At 44.6% G+C, this 16,108-nt stretch overlaps 1 protein-coding gene across 1 annotated transcript in view; it reads left to right on the forward strand.

The window, feature by feature from the left end:
* Positions 1 to 1,639: 1,639 nt before the first annotated feature.
* LOC137427804 (mesoderm induction early response protein 3) overlaps positions 1,640 to 16,108 on the forward strand; it is a 115,641-nt gene continuing 101,172 nt past the window's right edge. The window contains exons 1-3 of the mRNA XM_068117554.2: positions 1,640 to 1,700; positions 2,376 to 2,400; positions 4,046 to 4,197. Coding sequence (XP_067973655.2) covers positions 1,641 to 1,700; positions 2,376 to 2,400; positions 4,046 to 4,197 — 237 coding nt within the window. The 5' untranslated portion in view covers position 1,640. The remainder of the gene's footprint in view (positions 1,701 to 2,375; positions 2,401 to 4,045; positions 4,198 to 16,108) is intronic.

Raw genomic sequence — 16,108 nt, forward strand, 5'->3', positions numbered from 1 at the left:
ATCTATTAATTACGTCTTGTTTGAACATCGGTTGCATCCTGTCTATTAATTACGTACTGTTCAAGCATCGGTTGCAACCTGTCTATTAATTACATACTTGTTTGAACATCGGTTGCAACCTGTCTATAAATTACATACTTGTTTGAACATCGGTTGCATCCTGTCTATTAAATACGTACTGTTCAAGCATCGGTTGCAACCTGTCTATTAATTACATACTTGTTTGAACATCGGTTGCAACCTGTCTATAAATTACATACTTGTTTGAACATCGGTTGCAACCTGTCTATTAATTACATCCTGTTCAAGCATTGGTTGCAACTTGTCTATTAATTACGTACTGTTCAAGCATCGGTTGCAACCTGTCTATTAATTACGTACTGTTCAAGCATCGGTTGCAACCTGTCTATTAATTACATACTTGTTTGAACATCGGTTGCATCCTGTCTATTAATTACGTACTGTTCAAGCATCGGCTGCAACCTGTCTTTTAATTACATACTGTTCAAGCATCGGTTGCAACTTGTCTATTAATTACGTACTGTTCGAACATCGGTTGCAACCTGTCTATTAATTACGTATCATTGGAATATACCTTTCGACCCTTTCGACTGCTGAGACCCCTTAGACCTTTAAAGACTCTAAGTTGTACTTGTGTATTCCACGTTGTACTTGTGTGCTTCCCCCTCTCTCCCCATCTTGTCTCCCGCTCCCTTTATCTTGTCTTATGTCAGTTTTTTTTTTTTGTCATTAATGTTAGCTCTTACACGAGCCTCGATCTTGTATTAAAAAAAAAAAAAAAGTCACCCAAAGTACAGGTGAACAAGTGTACGGGGTGTATACCTGTACGGGGTATATGTACAGGGGAACGGAGTGTATAGATATACGGGCCTTACGTAGTGTAGGCTTCAGGTTTACGGGGTATACAGGGTGTATAGGTATATGGGGTGTACAGGTATACGGGGTGTACAGGTATACGGGGTGTACAGGTATACTGGGTGTACAGGTGTACGTGGTGTATATGGGTATGCGGGGTGTACAGTTATGCGGGGTGTAGAGGTGTACGAGGTGTACAGGTGGCGGTCCAGCTTCTCCAAGTTAGCAATGGCGGTGTGCACATGCTCTTGTAAAGGAGAAAGCACACCTTTTGTCACCACCTCTCCGAGTTTGTCCCTGGTGGTCAATTTCAGAAAGATCCATAATTTTGTGACGTAAAAAAAACACTTCTGGATTATCCTCTGAAACAGCAAACAATGTCAGATGCATGAAACTATTCAGCCGTTAAGAACAAGCGCGCATGGAACTTCATATGAAGCAAAAAAATTGCGTTTCTATTAAAAAGTCTCTGCTTCGTTCATTGTGATGAAGTTCTGTGCTGTCGTATAGCTGGATCCCATTGGAATTCAGGTTCCCTGCTTGGGAAACGATTCCGCATCACGAAGGAATTTGTTTTTAATAATGAAATAAAAGTCGGACAGCGGAATGCGACTGGCTCCGCCCAATCGGTCTGCGTCCGTATGACGTGCGTTGGACGTGACGCACGGAGGTTCCGACGTCAGCACCGCTCTCGCCCATTGGATACATTGCGTAATGACGTCATCGGCGAAAGTTTGAGCCAATCGCTGATTGCGTTACTCGAGATGTCCGTTTACATCCGGGGAAGCCGACGCTTAAAGGCCGATCCGGCCAAAATGGCGGAGGTGCGTCAGCTGGGCCTGGGCTTATTACCGGGTTTTCTATGGAGATTGATTCTTTCATATTTTAACTTGTGCTTCTCTCAATGAAATGTTCGTTTACATCAAGAAGCGAGCTTTAACTCTGGATATCATAATTTTAGTTCGTGATACTCTCCGTGCGAAGACGTAGTGTCGAGTTCACTCTTCCCGTGTTGGGTGACTCGTATCCCCGCGGGGTTGGCTAGCCAAGAGCGGTTCTCTTGGTTCAGGCCTAGTGCAGAATTTATTTTATTTACCCGCGATTTTATAGTCTATGCACTGTTTATCGTTGGTTCTGCTTTCATTTAACCACATTCATTGACTTTTCCTAAGTCTGTTCGAGGATGCTTTCCCGGAAGCTTCTGCTTGTGTGCGGAAGTTACCGGTCCGGATTATCTTATTGAAATCGGAATTCGTTGAACTGCGGTTACCTGCGTCATTTTGGGCACCTGTATGTGATACCGATGCCCGGCGGTTGTGGCGGCCAATCACAGGAAGCGCGAACGAAACTCGTTTGTTCAGCGAGCGCTCCATCCATGGACCATGGGGGTGTAACACAGCCTTGACGGGCCGAATGACGTTTTATGACAAATTTCAGGCTCGTCCTCTTTTCTGTTTTTAATAATATCTCTATTCTTGCATCCCTACCTGTCTTTGCAGTCATCCAATGACAACTGGAGTCCAGGTATTCCCTATGTTTTGTTTTCTTACTTTAGTTTAAAAGTATCAGATATTGTGTGAAAATGGACTTATTACTCCCGCCAGGGAGTAATGCATTCGTGTGTGTGTGTGTGTGTGTGTGTGTGTGTGTGTGTGTGTGTGTGTGTGTGTGTGTGTGTGTGTGTGTGTGTGTGTGTGTGTGTGTGTGTGTGTGTGTGTGTGTGTGTGTGTGTGTGTGTGTGTGTGTGTGTGTGTGTGTGTGTGTGTGTGTGACGGTACCCAGCTGATGACCCATGCAGTCGGGAAACGAGTCGATTGCTTACAGGTTAAGGTTCTTGCTTTAGGTGGAGAAACTGTTTGAGGTTTACAATTTAAATAAAGTTGAATATGGGACGTTGTAAAATTAACATCATTTACAACAATCCTTTAAATTATTTATATTTAAGTTTAGGAACAACCGATACTGTACAATCAATTATGTGTGTGTGTGTGTGTGTGTGTGTGTGTGTGTGTGTGTGTGTGTGTGTGTGTCTGAATAAAAGAGAAAGATATAATTTTGAGAAACAAATGAAAAAACGAGGTGTGTGTGTGTGTGTGTGTGTGTGTGTGTGTGTGTGTGTGTGTGTGTGTGTGTGTGTGTGTGTGTGTGTGTGTGTGTGTGTGTGTGTGTGTGTGTGTGTGTGTGTGTACAAGATATCTGGAAAAGTTCAGAACGGATTTGGATGAAAGTTGGTGGGATGATTGCCCTTGGGATAAGGAAGAATCGATTAGTTTTTGGTGAAGCTCAGGATATTATTCTGGATCCAGGAATTTATTTTGGGAATTTTTTTTTCTGTTCTACTGCATTAAAGCTTTTATTCTTGTTCTTAAATGATGTTTTTCTCCTCTAATTCCGAGATATATCAAAATAAATTCTCTGACAGTTCGGGCCTACTTTCTTTTTCATAAATTGTTTTGGGGAGAGGGGATGTTAAACAAAACGTATTATTCCAACTTAACCCACGGTGGGAGTATGCGCTCTACTGAGTGGCGTTCTAGTTTTCTTCTGAAATTACTACTCGACCACTTGTGTGAATAGTTTGGCTTTATTGTTCAAGTTTTGCTTTGTTCACTGTTAGGGCATTTGATTGCTTGTCCTTTCTTGCTATAAACTTGTTTTTTATGGTTTGTTCTGATGTCTGATGAAATAGCTTATTCGGTTGCACTATAGAGTTCCTGTTAATGATGTGATATGATATTGCCACTCTGTAATAGCCCCTTACCCCCTCACAGACCTCCTCACTTTATCGATGCGTGTCCCAATCTGATAGCAACTGTTAACAGGGTAATACATGCTGATGGAGTGAATTTTGAAAATCTTTAAACATTTTTCTGCCTCTGCACCAGCTCATTTGGTATACGGCTAACTTGTGGTTAATTACCCAATGGTCTGTGTGCTTGAGGCCATCGTGATGGGCAAATACTGCATGATCTTGTCTTTCATCATTACCTTCCTATGTGTTTATTCTCTCGTGCTTACTGTCAATGATGCTGGGTTTAAAGTTTTTGGGAAACTTCAGTATGGTTAACTAACACTGTAATGAATGTACTTAATTTTTTTATTTAAGTGTAGTGTATCGTCGAGTACAGCTTTTCGAGGAGCGTGATTTGAATATCTCTACTCTTTGCAGTTTACTGTGGTGGCTCAGAAGACCAGGACTTTGAACCTTCCGCTGAGATGCTGGTTCACGAGTTCGACGAAGAGCAGACTATGGAGGATGACGAGGAAGAGAATCCGGATAGTGAGAGGACATTCAGTTCTGAGGTGGAGGACTTGGAACGGGTGAGGGATGTTTGCTCACTTTTCCTCATTTGACATTATTTAAACCAAACAATAAATATTGTACTAATCGGATATTTAAATATGTTTTATCCAAATGCGCACAAATTATTTTCGGCAATTCAACGAGTAGAACAGAAAATTCGACAAAAAGTTCAGGATCTGAGAGATACTGCGTGCTTGAGGAAGCGACGTCACAGCGCCAGTACACTGTTACTGAGCCACCACATGGGAACACGCCTCCCCGTCGTAACGCTTCTTCTGGTGGAATAGAACCATATTCTTTTGAACCAGAATATGGGTGAAGCAGAGCTAAATAATGTTCAAACTGCCTCTGTTCCTCTGGAAGAACACAGCGACAATGGCAATGTCAGTGTGGAGGAAAACGTGGGCAGGGCAGGCTTAAACTGGTGCGAATGCGGACATTGTGAATAAATGCCTACAGCACGGGAACACGTGTGTTGCCAGGACTGGGATTTACTACACGATACATTGAGCAAAAACGACTGTTCTTGTGTTATTCTAGTTCCTGGGGGTAAAGCATATGGTGAACCCAGATGTTTTGGTTGCATTTTTCATTAATTTATTGATGTTGAAGTGGTTGGGTGAGTTGGTACCTGACAATTTGCAAAACAGACATTGTTTCCTTTAAAATCCATCTGTAACTTTAATTGTCTTGTGTGTGGTAGTGAGTGCATGAACAAAAGCTGGAACTTGTAGAAAAGTAGATGGAAACGTTTGGATGTGAAGCTCAGCTACCATGAGCGATCTTGATTGGTCGTGATGAAGTAAAATACCATCATATTTTGTCCAAGCACTGATCAATTGAAGCGATTTGAAAGTGCCATAAAGGCGATTTTGTGTTTTACACTGTTCACGTACATAATTTGATGGAAATAAAATGTAGGTTTTTTTTTTAAATTGTAGAAAGGTTGTAGAAAAACAAAAAAATATTATTTAACAAGTTGCATTCGTTATTACCTCCGCCACCAAAGGTGGACGGAGATTATGTTTTCACCCCTGTCTGTCCGTTTGCCAATTTGTTTGTGAACAAGATATCTCAAAAAGTTGTGGATGGATTCAGACGAAATCTGGCAGGGATGCAGCGTGTGTGATAAGGACGAAATGATTAGATTTTGGTGAAGATCCGGATTCTGATCCGGCTAGTATAATTTTTAAAGCGATTCTTCACCATTGGAAGATAGCGCCAAAAACGATACATAGCAGGATATCTCAAAAAGTTGTGGACAGATTTGGACGAAACTTGGTGGAAAGGTTGTGTGTGTGACAAGGGAGAATCGAATTGATTTTGGTGAAGATCAGAATATGGATTCGAATATGAGAATTATTTAATTTTTTTAAGTGAATTTTTCATTTGAACACCTGGCTTTGAAACTCTCTGGTCACACACAGTCAGTCATGGCTGTTGCCTACCGCCCTGCCAAACCACACCCATCATACTTTCTGACCCAGCTCTGTTCCCTCTCCCCCTCAATCCTCCACCTCAGTGATTTCAATATCCACATGGACTCCACTGACTCCACAATAACCACTGACTTCACCGATTTACTCACCTGCTTTAACCTCACTCAACATGTCAACTTTCCTACCCATAACCGTGGGCACATTCTGGACCTTGTCTGCTCTACTGGATTAATTTTGCACCATCTCTCTGGCTCCGACCTCACCCTCTCTGACCACTTAGCCATCACTATGACCATGAACATCCCCACCCCAGCACCAAGGCATTATCGCACTGTCAACTTCCGTAAGCTAAACGCTCTTTCACCTACCTCATTCTCATCCACCCTCTCTGAAAAAATGTCCACTTCTCCCTTCGTTGACCTCCACAACCCTTCTGACCTCACTGATTACTATAACCACACTCTCTCCTCCTGCCTTGACCAGCTTGTGCCCGTGAAAACCAAAACAGTTTCTTTCACCCATTCTGCTCCCTGGTTTACCCCTGAACTCCGCCTGATGAAAACTCGTGCTCGCCAACTTGAAAGACTCCGCAATAAAACAGGTCTCACAATTCACTCCCAAGCCTACACAACCACCTACAACACTACAAAGATGCCCTCTCCCGTGCCTGCTCCACCTACTACTCTCAAATTATCCACTCTGGCTCTGGAAACCCAAAAGCACTCTTCTCTACAATAAACAAACTCCTCAGCCCCCTGGACACCACCACCCAGTCATTCACAGTAGACAACTGCATCTCCTTCCTTTCATTCTTCCAAAGCAAAATTGACAACATCTACAGCAGCTTAAACACCACCGCACCTGCTCCCCCTCAAACCACCTGCCCCCCCTTATCCTGCCAACCCCTGTCTCAGTTCTCCCCAGTCTCCCCTACTGACCTCTCTGAACGCCTCATAGGAATGAAAACTGCCACCTGCACTCTTGACCCCATCCCCTCCAGCTTTGTCAAGGCCTCCCTTCCTGCTCTCTCTCCACTTATCACTGCAACAATAAACTCCTCCCTGTCTACAGGCATCGTCCCACCATCCCTCAAAATTGCTGCTGTTACCCCCATTCTGAAAAAACCTGGACTCAACCCTGACACCCGAAACAACTTCAGACCCATCTCCAGCCTACCCTTTCTGTCAAAAGTTTTGGAACGCGCTGTAGCCACTCAACTTAAGCATCACCTCTCTGCCAAAAACCTGTATGAAACATTCCAATCTGGATTCTGCTCCAACCACAGTACTGAAACTGCTCTCCTCAAAATCACCAACGACCTTCTCCTCTCCTCTGACGCTGGCACCCTCAACATTCTCATCCTCCTCGACCTCAGCGCCGCCTTTGACACCATCAATCACACCATCCTCCTCACCCGACTTGAAACCACCTTTAACATTACCGGCACTGCCATCTCTTGGATCAAATCATACCTCTCCGACAGACGCCAGTTCATCTCCATCAATAACTGCAAATCCCCCACTGCTCCCCTCCCCCAAGGTGTCCCCCAAGGTTCAGTTCTTGGCCCCCTCCTCTTCATCCTGTACCTGTCCCCCCTTGGTCACTTAATCCACCGTCATGGTCTCCAATTCCACTGCTTCGCCGATGACATCCAGCTTTTCATCTCCACAAAGTCCATCTCCACCGCCACCCACTCTATCCTGACAAACTGCATCACTGAAATAAAATCCTGGCTTCAAATCAACTTCCTCAAACTTAACTATGATAAATCTGAAATAATCATCATTGGCCCAAAAACGCTCACCAAATCCACCCATAACTTTGCCCTCAACATCAACGGTTTCCCAGTATCCACCTCCCCTCACATCCGGAATCTTGGCATCATCTTTGACCAAACCCTCTCCTTCGACAAATACACTAAACAGATCACAAAGACAGCCTTCTTTCACCTGAAAAACATCGCCCGTCTCCGTCCATCCCTCTCCTCCACGGCTGCAGAAACCCTCATCCACGCCTTCATCACCTCCCGTCTGGGCTACTGCAACAGCCTCCTCTCCTCTTTGGTTCACCCTCAATAATCATCAATAAACTCCAATACATTCAGAACTCCGCTGCCTGTCTACTCACCCATTCCCGGACCCGTGACCACATCACCCCCGTCCTTTACAAGCTTCACTGGCTTCCCATCCCCCAGAGAATCCAGTACAAAATCCTCCTCTTGACCTACAAAGCCCTCCATAACCTGGCCCCATCCTACCCTGACTGACCTCCTCTCCAGACGCACTCCCACCCGCAACCTCCGCTCAGCTGGTACCAACCTCCTGACCCCCCCCCCCCCCCATGAGGACCAAATTCAGATCCTGGGGGGACAGGGCCTTCTCCATTGCTGCTCCCACCTTCTGGAACTCACTACCTCACACCATCAGAGACTCCTCCTCACTCACCACATTCAAAACATCACTCAAGACCCACCTGTTCAACACTGCACTCAACATTTAACCCACAGCATTTAACCCCTGACTATCTCTTCTCCTTCTCCTTCCTTTTGCTTTGATTATTTACCTGTTGATTTTTGTCTTTTTGCACTTGTGTTTTTGGATTCTGTCAAAGCGTCTTTGTGCTTCTTGAAAAGCGCTATATAAAATAAATGTATTATTATTATTATTATTATTAAGTGACACGCCGAAACCCGTGGAACATCCACGGAAGGGAGGATGTGGTGTAGTACACCACGATCGACGACACCGGCACAAATGCATGCTCTGGATTGTCCACTCAGTGGACGGCTTGCTTTCGCCTGTCCAATCAGCGGACGGCTTGCTTCGCCTTCACCCAGCCGACGCCAATACGATGGCGCGTGGAACATCCATGGAAGGGAGGATGTGGTGTATGGATAGAGTGTACCATTATGGATGGCATAGGGGATTTGCTTGTCCGAGTAAGAGTTAGGAAGAAAGATGAGAATGAAGAGTGTGTATATGAACAACGATCGCCGACACCGGCACAAATGCCTGCTCTGGATTGTCCACTCAGTGGACGGCTTGCTTTCGCCTTCGCCTGTCCAATCAGCGGACGGCTTGCTTCGCCTTCGCCCAGCAGACGCCAATACGATGGCGTCGTAAGATAGCGTCGTATCGGCAGTTAATCGGATGCTTTTGGGCCCCAACGTCGGCTAATTCAGATTTTTCGAGTATGGCTGTACGTGATAAACAAAGTGTGCGGTTCGTAGATCGTAAATCCATTAGTGCCGTGGGCATCGGGTCACTGGGTGCAGCGTAAAAGGGATAACAAAGTCGAATCCTTACGCTATTATTATATAGATTCTTCACCATTGAGTGATTGGGCTAAAACCAACATATAGCAGGATATCTCAAAAAGTTATGGACGGATTTGGACGAAACTTGTTGGACAGGTTGTGTGTGTGACAAAGAAGAATCGATTCGATTTTGGTGAAGATCCGGATCAGGATCCAGCTGGTAGAATTTTAGTGATTCTTCACCAATGAGTGATATGGCCAACCAGGCGGAGGTATGCTCTCTACTGAGTGCCGTTCTAGTTCGTGCCTGTTGTTTGTGTCCTTTATGACGTTGCTAAAAAGAGTAGGTTTCTAGTTTGGAATTATTTTTCATTTTGTTTGACTGCCAGACAGGCAGACAGAGTAAAACACAGATATTACTCCTCTCTGAGCATGCGCTATCAGGACAAATTCAGAGCCAAAGTACTGAATGCTAAACTGCAGGTTATTTTTCTGATTTGTGTTCAAAATACATCATTCAATTGTAATGAAGTTGTTGTTACTCAATCATAAAGTGATGTTTGTAGACAGACAAGACAGGGTGTACCAACTCCTTTTTTTTTTTTATGGGATAGCCAGTAGGGCAAAGCCAACTGGAACAGTTTCTGTCCATATGTATGTATATATGTAGGTGTGTATGTATGTCCCTCACAAATGTACACTAATCAGAGCTGAGGATCTGGTCATATGACAGGGGTAATGTGATTACGTCTGTGATGTCATTACGGTGTACGACGGCTGACTCAACACTCCGCAATTTTGATTTCTATGCTGCTCATGCAGAACATATCGTCAAACCTGTCATATATCACAATTTGCATGCTCTACCTTTGCAATTTTCATTCAGTGTGAAACACAAACCGATTGTGAAAATGACCATCAAATATCGAAAGCATAGACGTTACGGGTCTTCCAACTACACAGTACGTATAGGCTTTAGGCTTCATGCCTTCATGCCTCACCTTCAGGCCGCTTCAGACAAATTCACCCAGGTTTATTAATTCAGTAGTATCATTTTCGTAATAATAATAATAATAACGTGAATAATATTAATATGGTAAATATAATCGTAACACTGCAATCCCTTTGTTGTGACTGCAAAGTTACTGGATTGAAGTGGTGTATGGTTGGTTCATTGTTTACTCGAAACATATTGAATAAACCAGTGTCTCAATGCAATCTCTTCACTTCCATGGTGACAGACAGCTTAGAGGCTTGCATTTAAAAAAAATCCCTCTTCAAGGTCATTTTGCCCTGCTAGAGCAAGGGTTTCTCTTGTGGGCCCCATGACAATCATGGTTCCCTTTTTGAGGCAATGTTTTACGTCCGGATGCCCTTCCTGATGCCAACCCTTTAGTCGCCTCATACTACACGCAGGGATACGGTGTACCTATTCTAAATCGGGGCACACACTGGCACAATACAGTACTTAAAAAATATTTAATACTTGCATTATTTGCTAACTGGTATCCCCACTCAGGTCACACGACCCTCTTCAACTAAAGTATCAAGCAAGGCCGGCTTCACCGCTGTTAGACTTTCGGTCTTGTTTTTTTCGTACATGGTCAAGGCTCATACTTAACGCTGCTTTTTCACTTTGTGTACGTGGGGTAATTACAGTGTCTGATTATTTACCGCCATGGCTTCCATAGTCAACCTCCAGTAAGCAAAATGTAATGGGGACAGAGAGCAGGATAAAGCTATGATCACAAAATGACTGTACCCATGTGTAAGGGTCGGGGACCCCTTATCCGGCAAGCATGGGGAATTCGGCTTGCTGGATGTTGAGATTTTCTGGATTTCGAGTCCCTCTACCTATCTTGTACTGTGTACAATACATATAATGCAGATAATATTTTGTTAATACTTTTGTAATAATATTGGGTAAGATAAAAAAAAAAAATATACGAGTATGTATTCACATACCAAATGCTCCTCCTCCTTTGGCTTGTCTGCCCAGGGATTACTGTATTTCTACAGTAATTACAGCTCATCTGAAGATGTTACTATAGATACCCGTATTTTGCATGGGGAGTAAAAAGTTTTCGCTTGTCATGATTATTGCATGATCCAAGGGAAATTTCTCCGAAAGGTGCTGCCTGATCCACTCCAACCAAGACATTATCAATGTCAGTGGTCTTCGATGGATGCAACGTTTTTCTTTTGTCCATTAGCTTGGGTACATCACTCTCACCATAAAATTGTACTATCTGCTCCTTTTGTTTCTTTACATCGTATATTGTCGATGTACCAACGCCACACTCCTCTCTCAGGGGTTTCACCAAAACACCAATGTGATGCTTCCGCAACAACTCCACTTCTTGCTTTATATTGAGGCATAAATGCTTCCTTTTCAAAGCACCACTAGCGTTGCCAGATATTGAAGGCCTTAAATGTGATTGCGATACAGTGTGTTTTGCAGAAACACAGTTATGTGCACAAAACTATAGAGCACAACGCAGTGATGCCGAATTGGATGTACACGCGACTTCACGGGTTTGTCTTGGGTGATTGTGCAACGTCACTTCCGTGGTGATACTTTTTCCGCCGATTAACTATCCAATGTATGTCCAACGGATTGACCTTCCAGAAGATTTGCGAATAATTAACTTTTCGAAATGAAAGGGTTAAATTATTTGTTGGACCGTGGGGTTTCAGAATTCTGCCCGTTTTTCGGCCTTTCCGGTTTTTGGGTTGCTGGATAAGGAGAAATACCTGCCGTATACAGAAATATCTGTCATAACATGTTTCTCCATGTTGATTACCTTTTCCATATCACGTTTAACAGCTCTTGCCTTTCTGCTCTTAGTTCTACAATGATCTCGATTTTATAACCAGACACTTTTCAAATACACTGGATTAATTTGTTCCACTTATTACTCAATCCTCTAATACTGGCAAGCACTCTCCCTTAGTATGATGCTGATTTGAATGCCCTCAAAATAAAACTGCAAATTAGAAAATAGAAATTCCTGACTTTCAAATGAGGTGTCATGCACTATTGAGGGCTTCTGCTGATATTCGCCAATGTCGCAAAAAAAAAAATAGAAAAAAAAGAATGGCACTCGGTAGAGCGCATACCACCATCAGGTTGAACAGTTTACGTTTTGTATACCACTGATAGCGGATTATGATCAATCTTGGCAGATGAGCTGGGTAATTGACAAGAACCAGCAGATTAGATTTTGTTTGAGGTCCGGATGCAGATCAGGATCAGATGCAGATGCAGACCATCATCCGGACGGATCTGCATCCTGACCTCAAACAAAATCTAATCTGCTGGTTCTTGTCAATTACCCAGCTCATCTGCCAAGATTGATCATAATCCTCTCATAAGCTTTTGAGATACCATGCTATATATCGTTTGGACCCTATCTCTCAATTTTATGAAGAATCACTTAAAAAATTCCAGTATCTGTTTCCGTATCCTGATGTTCACCAAGATTGAATCAATTCATCCTTGTCACACACTAAACCTGTCCACCAATCCTCACCCAAATCTGTCTATAACTTTTTGAGCTATCCTTCTTCATTGATTGACTGACAGACAAACAGAGGTGAAAACATAACCTACGCTTGCGGCTTACACATGCAAACATTGAAACGGCTGTAAAACGATGATGATGAACTATGTCCACCTCAGGTGGTGGAGTTAAAGAGTGCCTGTTTATTTAGTTGAGAATGGCAGAATGTTTTTTGCGAAAGGGTAAAAATCATAACTATTGCCATTTCAGTCAATACAACACATCTTGTCGAAATTGCAACACTTACTTTTCCAACTGTTTGAAGACTGCAACGCTCAAAATGTCAACCGAAGAAGGTCGACGATGACTATGTGCTGTATAATTATTCCATCACTGAAGTAGGCAAGTACATGGGGGGGGTTTTTAAATATTTTTATTTATTTATTTTTATTAAACCTTGTACCACAAGTTGATTTGCTTCTAATTATAAAAAGGAATTTGCTTGTGATGGAAATTGTGATCACCTGTATAAATAAAACTAGAGCAAACTCAAAGGCCCACTATCGCATATCCCCACTATTCCCACCTAAAGCAAACTTGAAAGATGGCAAAAAGTTCCACTGGGAATGATCCAATATCAAATTTTGTTTACATTTTTTTTTCAAACTTTGACACTTGTCACCACCTCTAAGTCACCACCCACTGGAGGATGAACCAGGGGTCGAATCTGGGGAAACAAAAGTGTGTGTGTGTGTGTGCGTGTGCGTGTGCGTCCTTACAAATGCACAAAATCTATCTTTATTAATTTTGTGTTCAAGAATGGTGGATGGGCAACCATGGCACATGGAACTGAGTAATGATGTTGGGCCATGATTTTGTTTATGTATATATATATATGTATATATATTAAGAGCCTGGTGTTGGCTTAGCGGTTAGGGTGCCAGCTTGGGATCCTAGGATCCTGGGTTCAAATCCCGGTCGATCGCTAAATTAACACCAGGGGGGTTGACTCATCCTGTCCTCCTTCCGAGGTCGGCAAATTGAGTACCAGTTCACTGGTAATTCCCTGTGTGTCGCAAGAGGCGACTAACAGGGTTGGCGGCAGGAAGGGCATCTGGCCATAAAACATTGCTTCAAAAAGGGGACCACGGTGCCCCAAAAAGGCCAACCCCTGCTCTGCGGGGAAAAATGGCCTCTTCTGGTGACGTGTCATATATATTGTTGCGAATATGGAATTTGGCCTCCATATCCGCTTGTAAATATTCCCCTGTTTCCCCAATACTCCCCAACTATCCCCCATTCCCTAGTCCCATTGTCTGTAAACAACACTCTGTAGAACCGACCTTCCCCTTTTTCCCCCATTAAATGTCGTGCCCAGGTCCACCGCATCTCACGTAGACAACTTTCGGACATCTTGCTAGTTATTCTTAATCTATGTCAGTTAAGGACTCGTTTCCATTAATTCTGACTCTTCGTTGCACCAGAATGTGATTATATGGCACCAGTAGTGAGTTTAGGACCTTCCCATACCTCCCCGCATCTCTTCCCCATGAAGAAACTACAATACAACAACAACAACAACTACAACAGCAGAGGGGGGCGGCGCGGGGAGTGTGCGTCCTCACACCGGCGTGGTTAGCCGCCATTGCCCATGCGCTCCACGGGGTTACCACGAAGGGGCCGGCTGTCAGCTCCTCGTCAGGGGCGGAGCCTGGTAACCCCCCCCGCACCCAATGACAAGCAACGGACCGATCCATCTGGGGCGGAGCTAACAAGCCGAGGGCGTGTCACTCCCCGCCGTATATACGAAGCGACTCACCGGACGTGACGTGAGATGCGCCCCCAGCTTGAGACGACAAGACGCCACCTCGAGCGCTGTGAAACCTCCCGCATCTCTGGACCGGACCAGGTCGATTCTGCCCTGAGCCCAGGTGCACCTGGAGCCATCGATACCTGCCTTTCCTTGCCATCAATCCCCGTGTGAGTCAGCCTTGTCCCGTTTATCTGTCGTCTGTTGGGGTTAATATAAGTGTGTCTAAGTGCCTGTCTTTCTATGATGTCCCTCTTGTAGTTGTAATCTAACCTTCCGCCATAATATAACCTCCTCCGGAGGTCTTGAGAACTGAACCCTTGGTGTCGTGTCATTTGAACCCCAGCCGTTGTATCCTTTTCCTTCATTGACCTAGCGTAGCGCGACTCGGCAACGTTCGAGTATAATCGGGTAAACTGTGCAGACGTGGTCATACCAAACCGCTCGGTAAACTAACATCCACAACCGCGTCTGTAACAATTGGTGTCGAGGAGTGGAATTCGGACCCGGGACTAAATTTGTTAGGCCCAAACTTTGGGGAGGTAGAATCGACCCGGAGCGCGTTTACTGCGCTCGACGAAATTATAACGGCGAAATTTGATTTTGTTATACGGAAATAAAAACCCGAATTTTGAAAGTCGCGCTATGGCAGACCAAGTCGGCTGGGGTCCGGTAGTGGAGAGTGAGGCAGGGTCGGTCCAGGACCAAATTGAGGGACAGGAGGAGAGCGAAGCAGTGAGGGCGGCAGGGTCGCAAAATAGCGTCGCGCACGTGGGTGTAGCGGCACCAAATTTAGCCGCGGCCGTGGTCGCGGTAGCCGAACCCGAGATGCCAATGAATTGGAACCTGTTTATGAAACAGATGATGGCCTTTATGGTAAAAACAGACGATAATTTCAAAGGGATGGAAAACAGGATGGGAAACCAAATGGGGGTAATGAGGGACGAAGCGAGGGGTACCAGTGAGGGGTTAGACAATAATTTTAAGGGATTAGACGAGAAATTTGGGAAATTGGACAATAGATTAGGGGAAATACAGGAGGGGTTAATGGGGGTAGAAAACAGAATGGCCGCTCAAGAGAATCAAATGGAAGGGATGCAAAAAGGGTTAGAGGGGTTAGAAAACACCATGGAAGGCAAATTGAGGGACATGAGGGACCAAGCGGAAAGGGAAGTTAAACAAATGGGGCAGCAGATAGAGGGGGTCAGAATGGGGGTAGAAACCAAACTGGATGCTCACAGGGAGGAAATGGAGCAGATGAGGGTGGCATCTGGGCAGGAGATGCAAGTGATGGGAGAGGAGATCAGAAGAGGAGTGAGTGAGGAGGTCGGAGGAGTGCGCGAGGAGGTGAGGCACTGTAAGGAGCACATGGAGAAGGAGGTGAGAAAGGGGACTGTAAAGTTACAAGGGGGCATAGAGGACCTGACGCAGGAGGTGGAGCAGCTGACGGTGGGACAGACGGAGTTAGTGGGGCAGGTTCAAAGGAACACTGCGGTATTAGGAGGTTTAAAAGCGACACAGAAAGAACTAAAAGATGACTTGGTAGCGACGAAGAGGGAATGTCAGATGGTACGTGAGGGACTGACAACGAGGCTGGACGAGGTGATAGAGGTAATGGAGACGAAGGACCGGCAGGTGAGGACGCACCTGGAAACGGTCAAGGTAGCCTTGGAGGACGAGCTTGAGGAGACGTACCGGGGAATAAAGGAGGTGAAGCAGAAATTAGAGGAAGTGGAAGAAGGGGTGAGCGAAATTAAGAAGCGACGGAGAGGGGATAAGAAGGAGATAAAGGAGGAAGTAAAAGAATTGGTCCAAAGTCTGTGTTCGGATCGTAATGATGTGCTCATTAACCGGATGAGGGATTCGCAGGTGATGGAGGAGAAGCGAAGAGGAAGAGGACCCGGTGTAAGTGGTGACCAA

Source organism: Myxine glutinosa, chromosome 1, assembly GCF_964187855.1.
Source record: "Myxine glutinosa chromosome 1, kmMyxGlut1.1, whole genome shotgun sequence".
In the NCBI taxonomy this organism is placed as follows: domain Eukaryota; kingdom Metazoa; phylum Chordata; class Myxini; order Myxiniformes; family Myxinidae; genus Myxine; species Myxine glutinosa.